Source organism: Lepidochelys olivacea (genome assembly GCF_965140295.1).
Source record: "Lepidochelys olivacea isolate rLepOli2 genome assembly, chromosome: 9".
Lineage (NCBI taxonomy): Eukaryota > Metazoa > Chordata > Testudines > Cheloniidae > Lepidochelys > Lepidochelys olivacea.
In genome coordinates, this window is record NC_140419.1 from 77,617,294 (window position 1) to 77,635,465 (window position 18,172).

At 42.4% G+C, this 18,172-nt stretch overlaps 1 protein-coding gene across 2 annotated transcripts in view; it reads right to left on the bottom strand.

Annotated features, from left to right (window-relative positions):
* EDA (ectodysplasin A) overlaps positions 1–18,172 on the bottom strand; it is a 187,512-nt gene that overhangs the window by 80,424 nt on the left and 88,916 nt on the right. For both annotated transcript variants that reach the window (XM_084638746.1, XM_084638747.1), the window contains one exon: positions 5,641–5,746. In XM_084638746.1, the coding sequence (XP_084494872.1) occupies positions 5,641–5,746 (106 nt within the window). The remainder of the gene's footprint in view (positions 1–5,640; positions 5,747–18,172) is intronic.

Below are 18,172 nucleotides of genomic sequence, written 5' to 3' on the forward strand. Positions count from 1 at the left end.
AGCAAATACTCACCAGCAACCACACACCACACAACAAAAACACTACCCCAGGAACCTATCCTTGCAACAAAGCCTGTTGTCAACCGTGTCCACATATCTATTCAGGGGACACCATCATAAGATCTAATCACATCAGCCACACTATCAGAGGCTCGTTCACCTGCACATCTACCAATGTGATATATGCCATCATGTGCCAGCAATGCCCCTCTTCCATGTACATTGGACAAACTGGACAGTCCCTACGTAAAAGAATAAATGGACACAAATCAGACGTCAAGAATTATAACGTTCAAAAACCAGTCGGAGAACACTTCAATCTCTTTGGTCACTCGATTACAAACCTAAAAGTGGCAATTCTTCAACAAAAAAACTTCAAAAACAGACTCCAACGAGAGACTGCTGAATTGGAATTCATTTGCAAACTGGATGCAATTAACTTCAGCTTGAATAAAGACTGGGAGTGGATGGGTCATTACACAAAGTAAAACTATTTCCTCATGTTTATTCCCCCCCTCCCACACACACTGTCCCTCAGATGTTCTTGTCAACTGCTGGAAATGGCCCAACTTGATTATCACTACAAAAGGTTTTCTCCCCCCTGCTCTCCTGGTGGTAATAGCTCACCTTACCTGATCACTCTCTTTACAGCGTGTATGGTAACACTCATTGTTTCATGTTCTCTGTGTATATAAATCTCCCCACTGTATTTTCCACTGAATGCATCCGATGAAGTGAGCTGTCGCTCATGAAAGCTTATGCTCAAATAAATTTGTTAGTCTCTAAGGTGCCACAAGTATTCCTTTTCTTTTTGCGGATACAGACTAACACGGCTGCTACTCTGAAACCTGTATCAGTAACCTTTCCCCAAAAAGCTATTAAAAACTACCCCTTGGAGGGTGGAGATGCAGGAGAGAGAGTAGCTTTTTTCAAGCAGTTTGGTAGGCTCAGCAGGAGACTGGGCTTCCCTATTTGTCCCCATAACAACCCTTAAGTGTTTATCATAGGGTCGCTTATCTTGAGCCACTGTTTTCTCCCTGCATGTTTCCTTACAGCGAGATATTAAACCAAACCAATACGGTATTTTTTTAAACAATCTTATTAATTGTAATAGGACGCTGATGCAGTGTTTAGATTCTTGGGAAACTCTAGAACATATGTTTTTAGTTTCAAGTTTTTTTGTGTGGTTCCAGCAGAGATTATTATCTCTTACGCCTAGCCAGCTAGACAATTTTTTAAAAGGTTTAACATAAAATGCTGTTGAACTGCAACATTGAGTACCATACATAGGGGGCCGATTCAGGAAAGCAAACCTATCAAGAAAGGACTTAAGCATTATACCTAAGAGCCTTCCTGAATCAGGCCACACATAACAGGATGTACAGAGATGAAAGTAAAGCACTAGAATAAATTCTATGCAAAAATTAGTCAGAAGGTTATGATTAGCCATAGCAAACTAATCACTTTCTGTCTTTTTGGTCATGGAAAAGTGGAGATTTTTTTCCATTAGTTAGATTCATGCTATCTACTGATGTAAAATGACTTACTCTTGGATACTGACAAAAGCCTTAATCCTCAGGTGAGCCACAGTTCTGGTAGGTGAACTAAGGAAGAGAGGTGGGGTCAAAGCTGACACATTTCTACAACCCACCATCCCGGAAGTTATTGGGGCTAGGCTGTAGCAATTGCCAAGCTGTAGTTAGGTTATTATTACTAATAATCATTTATATAGCACTATGCTTTGCATAGAGTTTGAAAGAGATTATAAAAAATACAACCCCTACTCCAAAGAGTTTGCAACTGTAATCAGACCAATTCAAAACGTGAAGATAGACAAACTAAAGGGGTAGGGAAAGAAGAAACAAAGTGTTACAACAAAGAATGTGAATCACTACATCATGAGTGAATTATATATATAGATAGATTCTCATATTTTGAAATAAAGACTGAGGAAGGGAAAGAAGAATAGGCAAGTGAAGTTGACTGATGCACAGGATGTATGATGTTATTCCAGGGTTAGGGAGCAGTTTGAAGAATGTTTCTTCTAATTACTCATCTCTATGTACCCAAGTTAGCGAATCCTACTAACCTTTCACATATCTATGCAGAAACACAAGACAAACTATATTATACTATGTGAAAGATGCCCACAATCAATCAGGTGACGGAGTATGAGATAACTGCCCAGATCTTCCAAAAATGCATCAATGCAAACATGATTGTGCAACATGGGAGGTATACAGGGGGGAAAATGCTCTAGCATGGATGTCCTGAACTATATTACCTGTAATGATGTCAGATGAATGAGACAAATTTTGATTACATTCAACCTGTTTCTATTATAGTGCAAAGTAATGTTTCTACTATAGCAGGGATCGGCAACCTTTGACACATGGCCTGTCAGGGTAAGCCCCCTAACGGGCTGGGATGGTTTGTTTACCTGCTGCGTCCATAGGTTTGGCCGATCGCAGCTCTCACTGGTCGTGGTTCGCCACTCCAGGCCAATGGGGCTGCAGGAAGCGGCTGCCAGCACATCCCTTGGCCCATGCCACTTCCTGCAGCCCCCATTGGCCTGGAGCGGCGAACCACGGCCAGTGGGAGCTGTGATCAGCCGAACCTGCGGATGCCACAGGTAAACAAACCGGCTCGGCCCGCCAGGAGGCTTACCCTGGGGGGCCACGTGCCAAAGGTTGCCGATCCCTGTACTATAGTGTCAGAAGACAATTAAAAAACCCAAGGGTCTCCACTCCTGTGGTTTGAGACCCAAATTTTGATTTCTTAATTTTTTACCAGGCTGGTGAGTTGATAAACACTTAAATTTCTGGTGCTGTTTTTTTATTTTCTTGGCTCAGGCTTTTAAGTAGTGGTTATTTACCTGGCTCTTGGCCATGATGGACTTAAACTCCTCTCTGAGTTTGTGGGCAATTTGTCTGTAAATTCTGAAGTGAATCCCTGTTAGTATAATCATATTTGGAGAGAACCGCTTGGTAATTTGCGATTCTCATTTATAAGCTCGCCATAGAGTTGCTTTTTCTGCCAACAGGGATTCCTTGTCCCTATGTGTGGATATCTGTTGTCCCTGCCTATACCTCTCATTTGCAGCCATCACCTCTAATGATCCTGGCACCAGGTGAAAGAAGAATTGTTCAAAACCCTGTGCTGGAACTTGGTAACTTTGGTTAGCCTTTTTAGATGTGGGTTGTATGGAGGCTACAGCCTGCCATAACAATCTAGTGAGATTTAAGAGGTCTTCATTGATAGGCAGTGCCACTCAACTAGGGACTGCAGTACACAAGATGTTTAGTAGCCTGTGAGGGTTCTCCTGGATAACTTCTACAGGAGCTGAGCAGAGGCCACTCTCCTCTGTAGAGCAGAGGCCACTCTCCTCATGAGCTCCTGTAATGACTTACAGTTGTTAGGCATAGATGGTATAGGCTCAGGAGCAATAGCTTCATCTGGGGAAGAGGATGATATAAAGAATGGGATCCACTGAGGTTCATTTTTAAGTTCCTCTTCTGCCTGTGCCTTAGAGATAAGAACCTGAGGAGGTGGTGGTTTGGTGGAAGTGACTTTTTCATTAAGTTGAGGCTCTGGAGATTGAGGTCTTGATTGCACTGATAAAGTGGATCTGCTAGCATGAGGAACAGCCACAACGTGTCTGGTAAGGCCAACACACAGGTCCCCAAGGGTTAATATCCCTAGAGAGGGATCTATTGCTAGTGTAAGATTCCACTCTGGAATGACGAGCTGTCAAGGAAGGAAAAAGTCTGTAACCCAATAATGATGCCACAGGAAAGGCTTCCCTGCTGCTCCCTAACTGAAGATCAGAAGGAATATTCTTCAGGCAGGACAGCTGAAGTGCCAATGGGTGTGGATCATGGGCTAAGATAGAATGTCTTCACCAGCACTGTGGGTAAACTTTGTACGTAGTGGGTATTAGTACTCCTGACTGATGCAAACTCAGCTGAGATGAGTGGAGAGTCCAAGATGGATGAAATCATGAGATCTCTAGCTACTATATATGATTGTGGTGTAGCCAGTACCAATAGAGTCAGTAATGGGAAGGACTGTACTGAATGTGAGATGGAAAGCAATTGCTGATACCGAGCTAGTCAGTGCTGAGAGAGTAATCGGCATTGACCTAGTTGGTATCAAAATCGTTGGTACTGGGGTTATCTGTACTGGAAGAAATTGAACCACTGCAGTAGAAGATAGCAGTACTAGGTCCTGTGACGAAGTCTGCTCAGTGCCAGATTCAGGTAAGTTCTCAGTTGGTACTTAGGCCTCATGTTTATGGGCTGAATGGCTGATCAAGAAGTCTCTCCTGGTCTTTGAGCAATACTTTTTTCCCTTTGAGGTATAAGATAACTTAAAGGCTTTAGATGATGGCTTTAGAGACTGTGACTGATGCGTCTTCTCTCTAGTGGACTTTTGGGGATTTCTCCCTCTTTCACAGGACGAGGTCTTCAGAATCAAAAGGGCTACTGAAGGTACAAAGGCTTATGAAGCACTCCTCAATGAAACAATCTGGGTGCTTAGTATTCTGGGAGTGACCCAGATACAAGGTTGGATGTGTGAAGTTTTTCATGAAGTATATTCTCAGTTGGCTTTATCTAGATTTCTTTGTTCATCTAGAGAAGGATCTACATACAGTGCATCTCTCTGAAATGTGGCCTTCTTCTAAAGAAAAAGCACCTCATGTGCCCGTTGTTTACAGGTATGGCTGCTTGACAGGACAGACAATTTTTAAAACCCAGGGATTTTCTCACTGGCATCCTAAACAAAAGAAGAATAACCACAGTATTTGCATACCAACCCAGAAAAAAAGGGAGAGAATTCGCTCAAAAACCTACCACTATCTGACTACTGACTAATTATTATGTAAACTAAGTTTATAAAAGAGTTCTGATAAGTGCTGAATAACAGTAAGCTATGAGGCATCAAGCTATGAGCTGACAAGGAACTGAGAGGGAGTTGGGTGGCCCCATCTCTTTCTGACCCTGGTTGAGAGCAGGAAGACACTCAGGATGTATATGTCGCCCCAATTTCTGACCAAAAGTGTCCGGCTCAAGTGCTTGGGTGCACGCACACCTGCAGTACAATATATATGTACACAAACACTCAAAGAATATTAAGTATTTAGAGGTTAAGCAGTGTGGAGCTTGGACCAATCTATTCTACAACCACACACAGTGTCCCAGTTACAACACATCTCCACTCTGTAGCGTAGTGCTGTTCACAGCTGTTTAGCCTGCACAACCTATTGAACATGGATTTTAAGGAAATAGGGAGCAAAGGCAGTATATGAACAAATCATGTCAGTATGCAAGCCAAAGGCCTTACTGTTAGACAAGATGAATTCCCTTATTGAGTCATTATAAAAAATAATGATAGTTGGGGCAAACAACAATTGGTTAGGATATTAATTTTAATATCACTGACTAGACAGTGTAGTGTGGAAACAGGAATTTATGGAACTAATGATCTGGATGCCAAGTAAGTTCAGGGAGGCACTACGAGACAGGAGCTCCCTTGTTAACTTACACAATCCACCATATATTCACTACCTGAAAAAACTGCTTGTCCCTCACTTGTCTGTGAAAATGAGAAATGCAATTTAAGAAATAAAGACAAACTCACCATCAGGTCCTTCACTACTTTTACTCCTTTTATTTCGGCGGACATGCCTAGTTTCTTCTTCAAGATGCGATTTTTCTTCAGGGAGGAAGAAATTCAGCAAGGCCAGCTGGAACAGTAAGAACATCAAGTTAAGGTTTCTTTACCAACAAATTATCACTGCCAGACTGACTGACCTCCACCTCTTTAGCAGAGATTGGAGTCTTGATATCAATAACTTCTTAATTCCATGAAGAATAGTTTATCTAAAATTGATTAGCAGAACAGCATAAAATGTTAGCCTGCTATCTGAATTTCTGATGCACCCATAAGCAGCATAATGATCTCAAGATCTCAATTTTCTTGGTCAGTCATATGTCAGACTTATAGAGTACATGACTTTCCTATGTAAAGAGTACTCCTGTATGCCTGTGATGAGAGAACAGGTATGAGATTAGGAATGAGGAGTCATTATTTTAGTGCTAATTCTGTCAAATGAATCAGCATTACGTTGGCCAAAGTCACTTTATTTCCCTATTTGTAAATGACAGATAACATTTTTCTATATTGCATAGGTGAGATTAATTAGCCCATGCTTGCACAGAGCGGTGAAGATTTTAAATGCTGAAGTATATACATTTATTACATGGGGAATGGTAGTGACCACAATATTTAGGTTTTCTAGCACTTTCCATTATAAAAAAAAAAAGTTTCCTTTAAAATATTTTTTAAGAGCTCTGATAGTTACATGGTTTGCAACAGTACTTTGAATGTTGGCAACAAGACAGTTCTGGAGTTAAAGAGGTGCCTTTTGCTCTCTCCATGAAAATCCAAATCAGACTGAGCTGAGCTATAAGATGCTGAAAATCTCCATTTTCTGTCTGTGCTTTCCCAATAGCACTTGCTACAGACTGACTGCTAAAATAGCATAACATATTATCAGCATTGTGCATAGACTGTCCCCAAATCTCTCCTCAGCATATGACATGTAGCTGATCCTCTAGACAGGACACAAGCGAAGTGATGCTTCATCTTCTCCTCCCTGGTACTTTCCTCCATCCAAATATCCTTTGACCTAGGGGAAGGTGCAATGTGCTGGGAATCAGACCATCAGGATTCTTACATTCACCTCTCCTATTGTCTGATATTTGTTTATGTGCCTTTTACATCTCTTATTACTGAGGAAGACCTTATATCTTACTGAGAGGTTAAAGGTGTAGGCCACTTAGTCACACTACTTTCTGGAAACTCTGCCAAATGTTAGTATTTTTCTATGTGATCTGTAAAATGAGGAAACTCAGGCTTATCTACGTTCATAGAAGGTAACATAACATGTGAAAATGTTGCTTTAAATGACATGTCCAGAATAGGGTTGCCAACTTTCTACTTGCACAAAACCAAACGTCCTTGCCCCATGCCCCGCCCCTCTTCAGAAGCTCCACCCCTTCTCTGAGGCTCTGCCCCCACTCACTCAATACCCACCCACCCCCCTGGTTGCTCGCTCTCCCCACCCTCACTCACTCGTTCATTTTCACCGGGCTGGCTCAAGGGGTTGGGGTGCGGGAGGGAGTGAGGGCTCCATCTGGGGGCACAGGCTCTGGGATGGGTCTGGGGATGAGGGGTTTGGGGTGCAGAAGGGTGCTCTGGGCTGGGACTGAGGAGTTTGGAGGGTGGGAGGGGGATCAGGGCTGGGGTAGGGGTGTGGGCTCTTGTGTGGGGCCGGGGATGAGGGGTTCGGAGGGCAGGAGGGGGATCAGGGCTGGGGCAAGGGGTTGGGGCAATGGGGGCGGTGAGGGCTCTGGGATGGGGAAGAGGGGTTGGGGTGCAGGAAGGTTCTCTGGGCTGGGACTGAGGGGTTCAGAGGGAAGGAGGGGATCAGGCCTGGGGCAGGGGGTCAGGGGTGTAGGCTCTGGACAGTGCTTACCTCAAGCAGCTCCGGAAGCAGCGGCATGTCCCCCCTCCAGCTCGTACACAGAGGCGTGGCCAGGCGACTCTGCACACTGCCCTGACACTCCTGGCCAATGGGAGCTGTGGGGGTGGTGCTTGGGGCGGGGCCACTGTGGAGAACCTCCTGGCTGCCCCTACACGTAGGAGCCGGAGAGGGGACATGCCGCTGCTTCTGGGACCCACGTGGAGCCATGGCAGGCAGGGAACCTGCCTTAGCCCCCTGCGCCGCTGACCGGACTTTTAATGCTCCGGTCAGTGGTCATGACTGGAGCCACCACGGTCGCCTTTTTGACTGGGCATTCTGGTTGAAAACCGGACATCTGGCAACCCTAGTCCAGAATCACACAGGAAGTTGTATGTGGTAAAAAACACGCTGATAGAACCTAGTTTCCTGGGTGACATTCAATTACCTTAACCATAAGACCATCCTTTCTTCTTCTGCAGTCTGTGTCTCTTTCACTACATGACCTTCAACTTACGAAGCAAATGTGGTAGGAGTCCTATAGACAATAGCCTCATTCACTGTACACCTTGTGATACATTGCTAACCACCATCCATCCTAGTCACTGAATGAGGCAAAATGTAGAGAATGCTGAAAAATAGTATGTGATCCTGTTTCACCTAGGAGGGTGATGAAGCACCTAGGGAGGTGGTGGAATCTCCATCCTTAGAGGTTTTTAAGGCCCGGTTTGACAAAGCCCTGGCAGGGATGATTTAGTTGGTGTTGGTCCTGCTTTGAGCAGGGGGTTGGACTAGATGACCTCCAGTGGTCTCTTCCAACCCTAATATTTTATGAGTCTATGAATTCTATGATTCTATGTAACTAAAGACTATATCATAATATATACACATAATCAATATATACATAGATATACAAGCCACAGAATAAAAATTTAAAAACTCTTCAAACAGGGATTAATCCTGGCAATATATGTACTATTGGCACACTACACTCAGTGGTATCCAATGTACATATTGCTAAATTAAAATTGATCTGTGCTTGTTCTATAGTCTAAAATGTGAAATTTCAATATTTGCAATTAAAATGAGAAAATTTAGAATAAAAAGCAATGTGTCTCAACTCTAAGGCAAAAACAAGCTCCCTATTCATAGTATGATATCTGCCCTTTATGTCATTAGAAGGTTCAAGAGAATGCCATGTCAAATGTCAAGACACAAATCAATCATCACAAAAGGGGGTTTGAAATCCATACAGACTTTTGCTTCCATTACTTGGACCTCATTTTCAAACAAACAAACTTAAGTTCCCTTTTACATTAGAATATTATTCTCATCTATTTCAAGCCATCTGTAATGTTAAAAAAACCCTAAAGTTTCCATACTAATTCTTTATACCATAGAGCTTTCTGATTTTCTACAATAAGGTTAGGTAGCAACACATGGAGATTTTGGAGATCCTAGCTGGAAAATAATTAAATGAAACTAAAGATGACGGATGCAGTCATTTCTAATTATTCTCTGAATAATTGGTACTCACTTGCTAATTTATTAAGCTCCTTCATAGGCCCTTGACTTATGCATTGTTAGGGCTGCAGATTTGTTATAGCATTTTTTCTAAAATAAAAAAATCATGGAACAATCATGGTAAATGTAATAAAAGTCATGGGATTAGTGATTGCTCTGCGATATTTGATAAAAAATGCCCAGACAAATGAGGGGGCAATGACCATCTGCAGCAGCACCCTACTCCTCATCTACTCTGGTGAGGCGAGGAGGCCCCGAGATAGGAGGGGCTAAGAGTGTGCCTCCTCTGGCTCACCCCAGGCACGGGCAGTGGTTGCTCGTGTCCTGCAGGTGTGGGCCCAGCTACCTGCTCCAGACATTGCAAACTGGCATATGGGTTGCAGTGCCCTTCGCTCAGCTTTGGCTCTGCTGCCCCTCCATCATGACAGGAGGAAGGAAGCAGGAAGTAGAGCCAGATCTGAGAGAGGAGTGCTGTGACCCTGTGTGCCCTGTCACAACACACACAGCCGTGCCCAGCCCTGCAGACATAGGAGCCGTTGCTGCAAGGTGAACTTCCTCTCCAACTCTTCTCTCCAAATGGGGCCTCCCCTTTGCATTGGGCTGGCAACCCACCTAGAGCCTTCCTGCAGGAAGTCACTGTCAGAGAAATCTTGCATCTGACTTCCTCTGCTCTGTGACAAGCCTGCAATCTTGTCAAGAGGCATCTCTCTCTCTCTCTCTCTACTGTAAGTCTCACTGGGCACTAGCATTTAGACATCTTTACGGGCCTTTAAATACAATTACATCCAATATATCATGAATAATACCTTATACCTGGAGGAGAACGATCTTTATAATCTGATGCAGACTAGCCCAGAGACATGTAGTGTCACTTGCATTCAGAAGCTCGATTTCAGTCAGTCATTCTAGTTATTCCAAGAAAAGAAGATATATCCATAATCTGGTAGCATCTCCTCCTCATAAAATATTGATCTTCAAGAAATACAGATGATTTAGGAACCAAATGTTTAAATAATCCTTTGATTTGTCATTTATTCCAATCATGTCATCCATTCAGTGGACAGAAACGGACATGGTATTTTATGTAGGTATAAAACAAATACATTTTATCTGTAACTTGGGAAGAGTATTGAGAAATAAACGGCACAGGACCCAAACACAGCACTGTTGTGTTACTGACCTGCACAGGAAAAGACACTAGGTTAAGAGGTTAAATTAGATATAAGGGAAGGATAAATTCCTTCCAGGAATTATTAGGTAAAATTCTATGGCCTGTGTTATGCATGAGGTTAGACAAAATGACCAAAATAGCCCCTCCTGGCTTTAATATTTATGAATCTCAGAGAACTCTAGTAGATTAACATACTACAGATACATACTACATGTTACAGATAAAATCTGCTGAGTGACTTCCAGCTGAGATCAGCTCAGCACACCTCCTACTGGCTCAGCCACTGTAACTAAGATCAACTCAGCACAGGCCACCCATACTGAGAGCATGTCCAGCTACAAGAGGGGGTAAGAACTCCATTAAGTTGGTTAAAATTGTGGAAGTGCCTAGCTATCAACTGGAAGATACGGACAAAACATAGGAAAAATTAAACTCTGATATCTATGCTTCTATCCAAAATCTTCAAGATTAATAAAGTATGGTTTGTCTCTTTATAACATGAACTCCCACATATATTTTCACAGCTGACAAGGTAAGAATATCTGATACAGAAGATAGCTCATATTGAAGTGGGGTCTGTAATTGCTATTATAGGATAAAGACCTATTTGGCACCCATGACTGTCTTTCTAACAGCCAGGATTACGATTTATTGTGCATGGGCTATAAACTCATTACACAGGTGTTGAAGCCAGTATAAGATTTCAAAAAGACTAAGATACTTCACCACGCAGGAATGTGTGATCCCCCTAGGGAGGTCACTCCACCCCAGATTTTACTTATTTCCCCCCCCCCACCTGCCTCAAACTGTATTACCTAAATTAGCATATATGGGGAAAAAAACATTGCTCTCTAATAGAAGACCAAGCACTAGGACAGGGAAAGAAATCAGAAAACCCTGGATTTGAGCAAAGGGAATTGTGATCCCAGGTGCAATTTAAATGATTCTGGTCAACTTTTACCTGTTCATAGAGAAAAGCTCAAATCTAGTCTTCACAATTCCTGATATTTTATTTTGCTTCTACAAATATTAAATGGATCTTTATTTCAGTGACATGTTATAGAAGAAAGCAAAATTAGCATCCCTGATAAAAGCAGTTGGAAGTTGGGTGTAGAGGGCTTTGTTTTCCTTTAAAAAAAATAAGACACATAATTCTTATAAGAAAATTACTTCTAAAAAACTTCTCAAAATGAATGACACATAAAAGCAGCTGCAGCTACATGTCCATCTAACACAGCTCATTTACCCTCATAACACAACAAAGACTTTTCCTTTCTAAACAGCATATGACTAACCTGTTTAACTGTTACGGTATCAGAGGTCAAGAATTTAATACGATTCAAGAAAGGATTAGATATTTAATGTGGATATTAGAAAATCCACAGTTATGATTGCAGGGGGAGCAATTTAAATCAAGGTGATTAAATTAACTTGATTTAAAATATAATTAATTTAAATCAGGTTAAGGTTTTGTAAAACTAATTTGAAAGTTTGTGCTACTGTAATTTAAGATTAAAATTTATTATAAACTAAATTATAAATGCTAAATGCTGTTTGTATTGCTACTACTAGTTGGGTATCCTTTTGAGTTTTATAAAACTGCTATAGGAAAAAAAACAATGCACTGAAAATTAAAACCCTTATCTGCAAACAAGCAAGTACACAGCTTACACAATTATGTAATTTTACTCAAGAAGAATCCCACTGATTTCAGCTGGACTACTCCTGTGCTTAAAATTAAGCCTGTGCATAACTGTTTGTAGCACTGGGGCTAAAACTGTACTTTCATTAAAAGCATTCCTCTTAGTGGCATAGAAACTTTGTTATTTCAAAACAAAGTTGTTTCAGTGTTAACAATGAAAAGTTTAGACTTTCCATACATTATTAAAGCTATCATGAACTTTTTCATGATCTGTTACGCTTTGGTAAATGAAATATTTCATTTACTTCTTCCCACTGCTACCATTTTTTCCTTCTAGACATGCAAAAAGATTTATTTTAGGGAAAAATACACTTTCCCTTCAATATTAAATATTTTTGTTAATGATCACAGATGTACATTTCACCACAAGAAGCTGAAATAAAAGACTGTTAATAAGAACAGACCATAATTTTATCATATGATCACAGCTGCTATTGAACACAGACTTATTCTAAAACCAGATTAATAAAAATTGTTTTCCTGCAGAAATAATGATATAAGAATAGGCTCTGCAGTATCTCCCACTACCCTAAGAGCTAGCTCATACAATAGCCATATTCTATGGGGGTAAAAGGCATGACAGGATAAGTCAGACATATTAATGACCAATCCCATAACCCTTACTTACACAAAAATAGTCCCCTTTAAACTAGTGAGACTACTGCATGAGTAATGACTACTCATAGAGAGGTTAGAATGAAGTCAGTGCCTGGACAAAGTGAGAGAGTCTCAGCTCTACTCCACTAATGACGTTGCTCACAGGACATACTGGATGAAGGGAAGGGAAGGGCAGGCAAGGAGCGTGGCTAGAGTGTAATGTACTCTCGCAGTTCCCAGCTGGCATGTAGCACTTTGGGAACCATAGCTAGCTGGTAAAGTTTAGAGCAGCCTGCAGGCTGTTCTATCCTGCACATGGGGACAGACACAGGCAGAGAATCAAGGAACAGTAGCCAACTCCCAGACAGTCTTGCTGCAGAATTAGCATAGTGGGTGGAGAAATTATTGTGGGGAATCTAAAGTCAAAAGGATGGTTTATGTTTAGTTCTGAACATGGTGGGAGTATTAGTCAGAACTTTTAACAGGAGTTGAGGAGAGATTGACTATCTGATGCACTCACAAGACTTCCTCTATTGGTTAACAGGTTCATTATTCCAATGGAACACAGCAAGAGGGGAAAGTTATAAACGGAGAGATAATCTGTATGTCTACACTTGGAGCTGGGGGTGTGATTCCAGTTCAAACAGACATACTTGTGCTAGCTCTCACAGAGCTCACATGCTCAAAACAGTAGCATCGCTGCAGTAGTATTGGCTGTGGTGAAGAGCAGCACAGGCTAGCCACCGTTTGCCGATACCTGTGCTCCCACAACCACATTATTACTTTTAGTGTGCTAGCTCAATGGGACACAGCCTTATACAGCTAGGTCCAGTCCCATGAATGGCTTTGAATATCAGGATAGAGACCTTTAACTGGACTTGGTATTCAGAAAGTACATTTGGTCACTACATAGCTGGACTGATTTGAACTGATCTGAAAAGTGAATAATGCCTTTTCCATTCACAGCCCCGAGACATGATTAATGCATCACCACATAGCTCTTGAGCTCTATAACTTTTGGTGTCAGATGTACAGCTGCAAATATGAAACAGCCTTAACAGTGAGGGTGATCATTATGCCTCCAGCTAAACTTCTCTAGTCTTCTACCATTTTATTTCTGTTCACAACAAAAGATTTAATATTCATCACTATACTCTAGCAAAATTAACAGATGCTCACCTCCCAACAACTATATTGACAGCTACAATATGTGTATTGCTATTTATTAACTGATAACATTTTGATGGATCAAAAAGGTCAAGAGAGCTGAAAACAGCCCAAGTATCTTGAAAAGGTATTGACAGACAAAGCTGACAAGTCATTATCAGCATTTTAAGGATGAGTATGATATTGTGTGTAGGAGTTTGTGATATAAAGGTACACTTAACAAGTTATCACCATTTACATTTTGGAAACGCTTCATTTTGCCTGCATGTTAATGTTCCTCTCCTGCCATCCCCACAAACCAGCTTTCTGTATATGGACTAGACCTTGACCGCCTACATTATCTTGCTTCCTCTTGGTTTTATTTATATTTTAAATAAAAAACACGACAAAGCATATTTGTTATACTGGCAATGATAAAATTATCATCACTATTTTTCATAGGGTTATATTCTATAATATTTTTGAGTGAGTGGGCATGGCAACCTGTCACACAAAATAGAAACTGGTTGCAGCTCTTTTGATTCCCACCAGGAAAAGTAACTGTTCATGTATAGTGTCTGTCAGGGTTCCTTCCCCACTCTGAACTCTAGGGTACAGATGTGGGGACCCACATGCAAGACCCCCTAAGCTTATTTTTACCAGCATAGGTTAAAAACTTTCCCAAGGCACAAATTCCACTTTGTTGTTGAACAGTGTGTTGCCACCACCAAGTGATTTAGACAAAGAATCCAGGAAAGGCTCAGTTGGAGTTCCTGTTCCCCAAAAATATCCCCCTAAGCCCTTACACCCCCTTTCCTGGGGAGGCTTGAGAATAATATCCTAACCAAGTGGTTACAAAGTGAACACAGACCCAAATCCCTGGATCTTTGGACACTGAAAAAAAATCATTTATTTAAAAAAAAAAAGAAAAAAGAAAAGATAAAAATCTCCTCTGTAAAATCAGGTTGGAAGATAACTTTACAGGATAAAAGAACATGCACAAAACACAGAGGAACCCCCTCTAGCCTTAGTTTCAACGTTACAACAAAACTGGGCTAAACCTCCCTCCAGCAGAAGGAAAATTCACAAGTTGAGAAAACAGAGATAAACTAATATGCCTTGCCTAGCTGTATGTACAATTTCTGTAACATGAGAGACTGGTTCAGAATGGTTTGGAGGACATGGATTGATGTCCAGTCCCTCTTAGTCCCAAGAGCGAATGAACAAAGAAACAAAGAACCCAAAACAAAGCCTCTCCCACCCCCACAGATTTGAAAGTATCTTTTGTCCCCATTGGTTCCTTTGGTAAGGTATCCTTATGGTTATGACAGTGTCTCACTCTCCATAATTCTCCTCTAGTTTCCCATTGAGTATCATTATTACATGACATTCCTTAAGTATTTTCTAGGACTGGGAAACTGGGAATGAGTGACAGGGAATGGATCACTTGATGATTACCTGTTCTGTTAATTCCCTCTAGGGCACCTGGCATTTGGCCACTGTCAGAAGACAGATACTGGCCTAGATGGACCTGGGGGGCGGGGGGGGGGAAGAGAGAATCGATCTAAGATACACAACCTCACCTACGAGAATAGCATAGCTGAAGTCGACATTCCTTAGATCGACTTAGAATCACTTACTTCGCGTCCTTGCGGCATGAGATCGACGGCCGCTGCTCCCCCGTCCACTCTGCTTCCGCCTCTCGCTCTGGTGGAGTTCCGGAGTCGACAGCAGAATGATCGGGGGATCGATTTATCGCGTCTACAGTAGACATGATAAATCGATCCCCGATAGATCAATCGCTACCCGTCGATCCGGCGGGTAGTGTAGACGTGGCCTTAGAATTATGGACCAGATGTAATGAAAATTGGGTCTTGACCTCAATAACAGCAGCTTCTTTTCCCCACACTACAAGAAGGATGTGGGTAAATTGGAGAGAGTACAGCGAAGGGCAACAAAAATGATTAGGGGTCTGGAACACATGAGTTATGAGGAGAGGCTGAGGGAACTGGGACTGTTTAGTCTGCAGAAGAGAAGAATGAGGGGGGATTTGATAGCTGCTTTCAACTACCTGAGAGGTAGTTCCAGAGAGGATGGTTCTAGACTATTCTCAGTGGTGGAAGAGGACAGGACAAGGAGTAATGGTCTCAAGTTGCAGTGGGGGAGGTTTAGGTTGGATATTAGGAAAAACTTTTTCACTAGGAGGGTGGTGAAACACTGGAATGCATTGCCTAGGGAGGTGGTGGAATCTCCTTCCTTAGAAGTTTTTAAGGTCAGGCTTGACAAAGCCCTGGCTGGGATGATTTAATTGGGGATGGGTCCTGCTTTTGAGATGGGGGTTGGACTAGATGACCTCCTGAGGTCCCTTCCAACCCTGATATTCTATGATTCTATGATCTTGCTCTGTTCCACAGCACCTGGGAATGGATAACATCTGACAAATGGGTGCTAGAAAACATCCACAGTGGATATTCTATTCATTTCACCTTCCTCCCCCTCCCCCAAAATCCTTCCCTGTCCCTCTTCAGGGACCCTTCTCACAAGAGCCTTTTGCGACAAGACATAGATCACCTCCATGTAGGAGCCATAAAACCAGTATCTCAACAAGTATGAGGCAAAAGTTTTTACTTTCATTACTTCCTAATACCCAAGGAAAAAAAGGTGTGTGTGTGTGTGGGGGGGGGGGGGAGTTTGGAGACCCATATTGAACACCTCAGAGAACTCCACAAGCTCATCAAGGCTCAAAAAGTCAAAGTGGTCACTCTAGCAGCGATTATTCCAGCTCTGGAACAGGGAGACTGGTTTTCAGCCCTCTACCTTCAGGATGCTTATTTCCATATTTCAATCTTAGCATCCCACAGATGGTTCCTCAGATTTACCCTAGGACACTACCATTACCGGTACAGAGTATGCCCCTTCGGGCTATCATCAACTCCCAGAGTATTCTCCAAGTGGCAGCTCCTCTCCATAGTGGCAGCTCATCTTTGTTCCCAGGCGATCATGATCAACCCCTGTCTAGACAGCTCTCTCTTCTAGGCTCATTCCTTCGACGAAGCTCTGTGGGTTACCCACAGGACTATGGACTTATTCAGAAGCCTGGGCCTACAAATCAACATCCAAAAATCGATTCTCTCCAAACAAGAGCACTCCTTCCACAACACACATTCCTCAGTTTCCCCACGCTTATGGAGACCGTGCAAACAAGCCTTCATATATGAGCCAGACACTGCGTTCCAACCAGGGGTGAAACTTAAGGGACTTACCGGTACGCAGGGCGGCCAGGGTCCTGGGGCTCCAGTGGTGATTTAAAGGGCCAGGGGCTCCAGCTGCTGCCAGAAGCTCCGAGCCCTTTTAAATCACCGGGCCCTAGGGCAGCTGCCCCTTCTCTTCCTTCTCCTCCCCTCCCCCTGCCCCATCAATGGCCCTGCCTGTACGGTCGGCTGTATACTGGCGGCCACTTTCTTACTGGTACGCCAGACCGGACCAGCTTACTTTCACCTCTGCTTCCAACTGCTGGAGCACACGGCAGTGGGTACATTTGTGATAGCTCATGCCAAATTTCATGAGATGTCTCTATTCATTGTTCAGCTTGGTTTACAGGCCGAACAGAGACAGCTTAGACAAACCCATGTTATTGCCCACCAAGGTCAAGTAATCCTCCTCACCACCAGTACATCCTTCATAGGATGGAGAGAACATCTCAACAAACTCAGGACAGAAGGCAAGTGGTCACCCACAGAAATATGTTTTCATATCAATCTCCTCGAACTCAGAGTAGTCAGGAATGCATGTGCTCACTTCCTTCTGCTGATCAGAGGTACACACACAAGGGACATGACAGACAACAGAGTATTCATGTAGTACAGAAATCATCGAGGGTGCCAGATTGCTCTCCCTTTGTGCGAAGTACTAAAACCATGGAACTGGTGCATTTCCCACAATGTTATGATATCAGCGGCTTACCTACCCGTAGTTCAGAACACAACAGTAGACCGTCTCAGCCGCAAGTTCCCATACGACCATGAATGGGAGATGAACTCAGTAGTACTTCATGACATATTCAGACAGTAGGAGATACCAACAATAGAAACGCCCATGATATATGTGGTTATATCTTCAGATAAGATTTTGTAGTATTGCTGCCAAGTCAAAGAGCAAATCATGTTTTTCACTTCTTGTATTTTATAACAAAAACTAAAAATAGCCTATAAAGACAAAGGCCTTAAATATATTGAATATCTCCTTCCATAAACATGACTCTTTGTGTTCTCTCTTCTTCTCTGGAAACTAAATATTTTGCAATCTGTTCAGAGTGTTGCATCCCATGTTATCATGGATATATTTTTGATCTGGTACACTCAAAACTAACACAGAGACAGCTGTTCCAAACCAACAGCTCTGACACAGTATTTCAGAACACAATAAAACAACTGTATTGCCTGCGAAGAATGTCTGTAAAGAGGTTAGTTACGGTAACAGTCTTTCTCACACTAATAATCTCTGACAT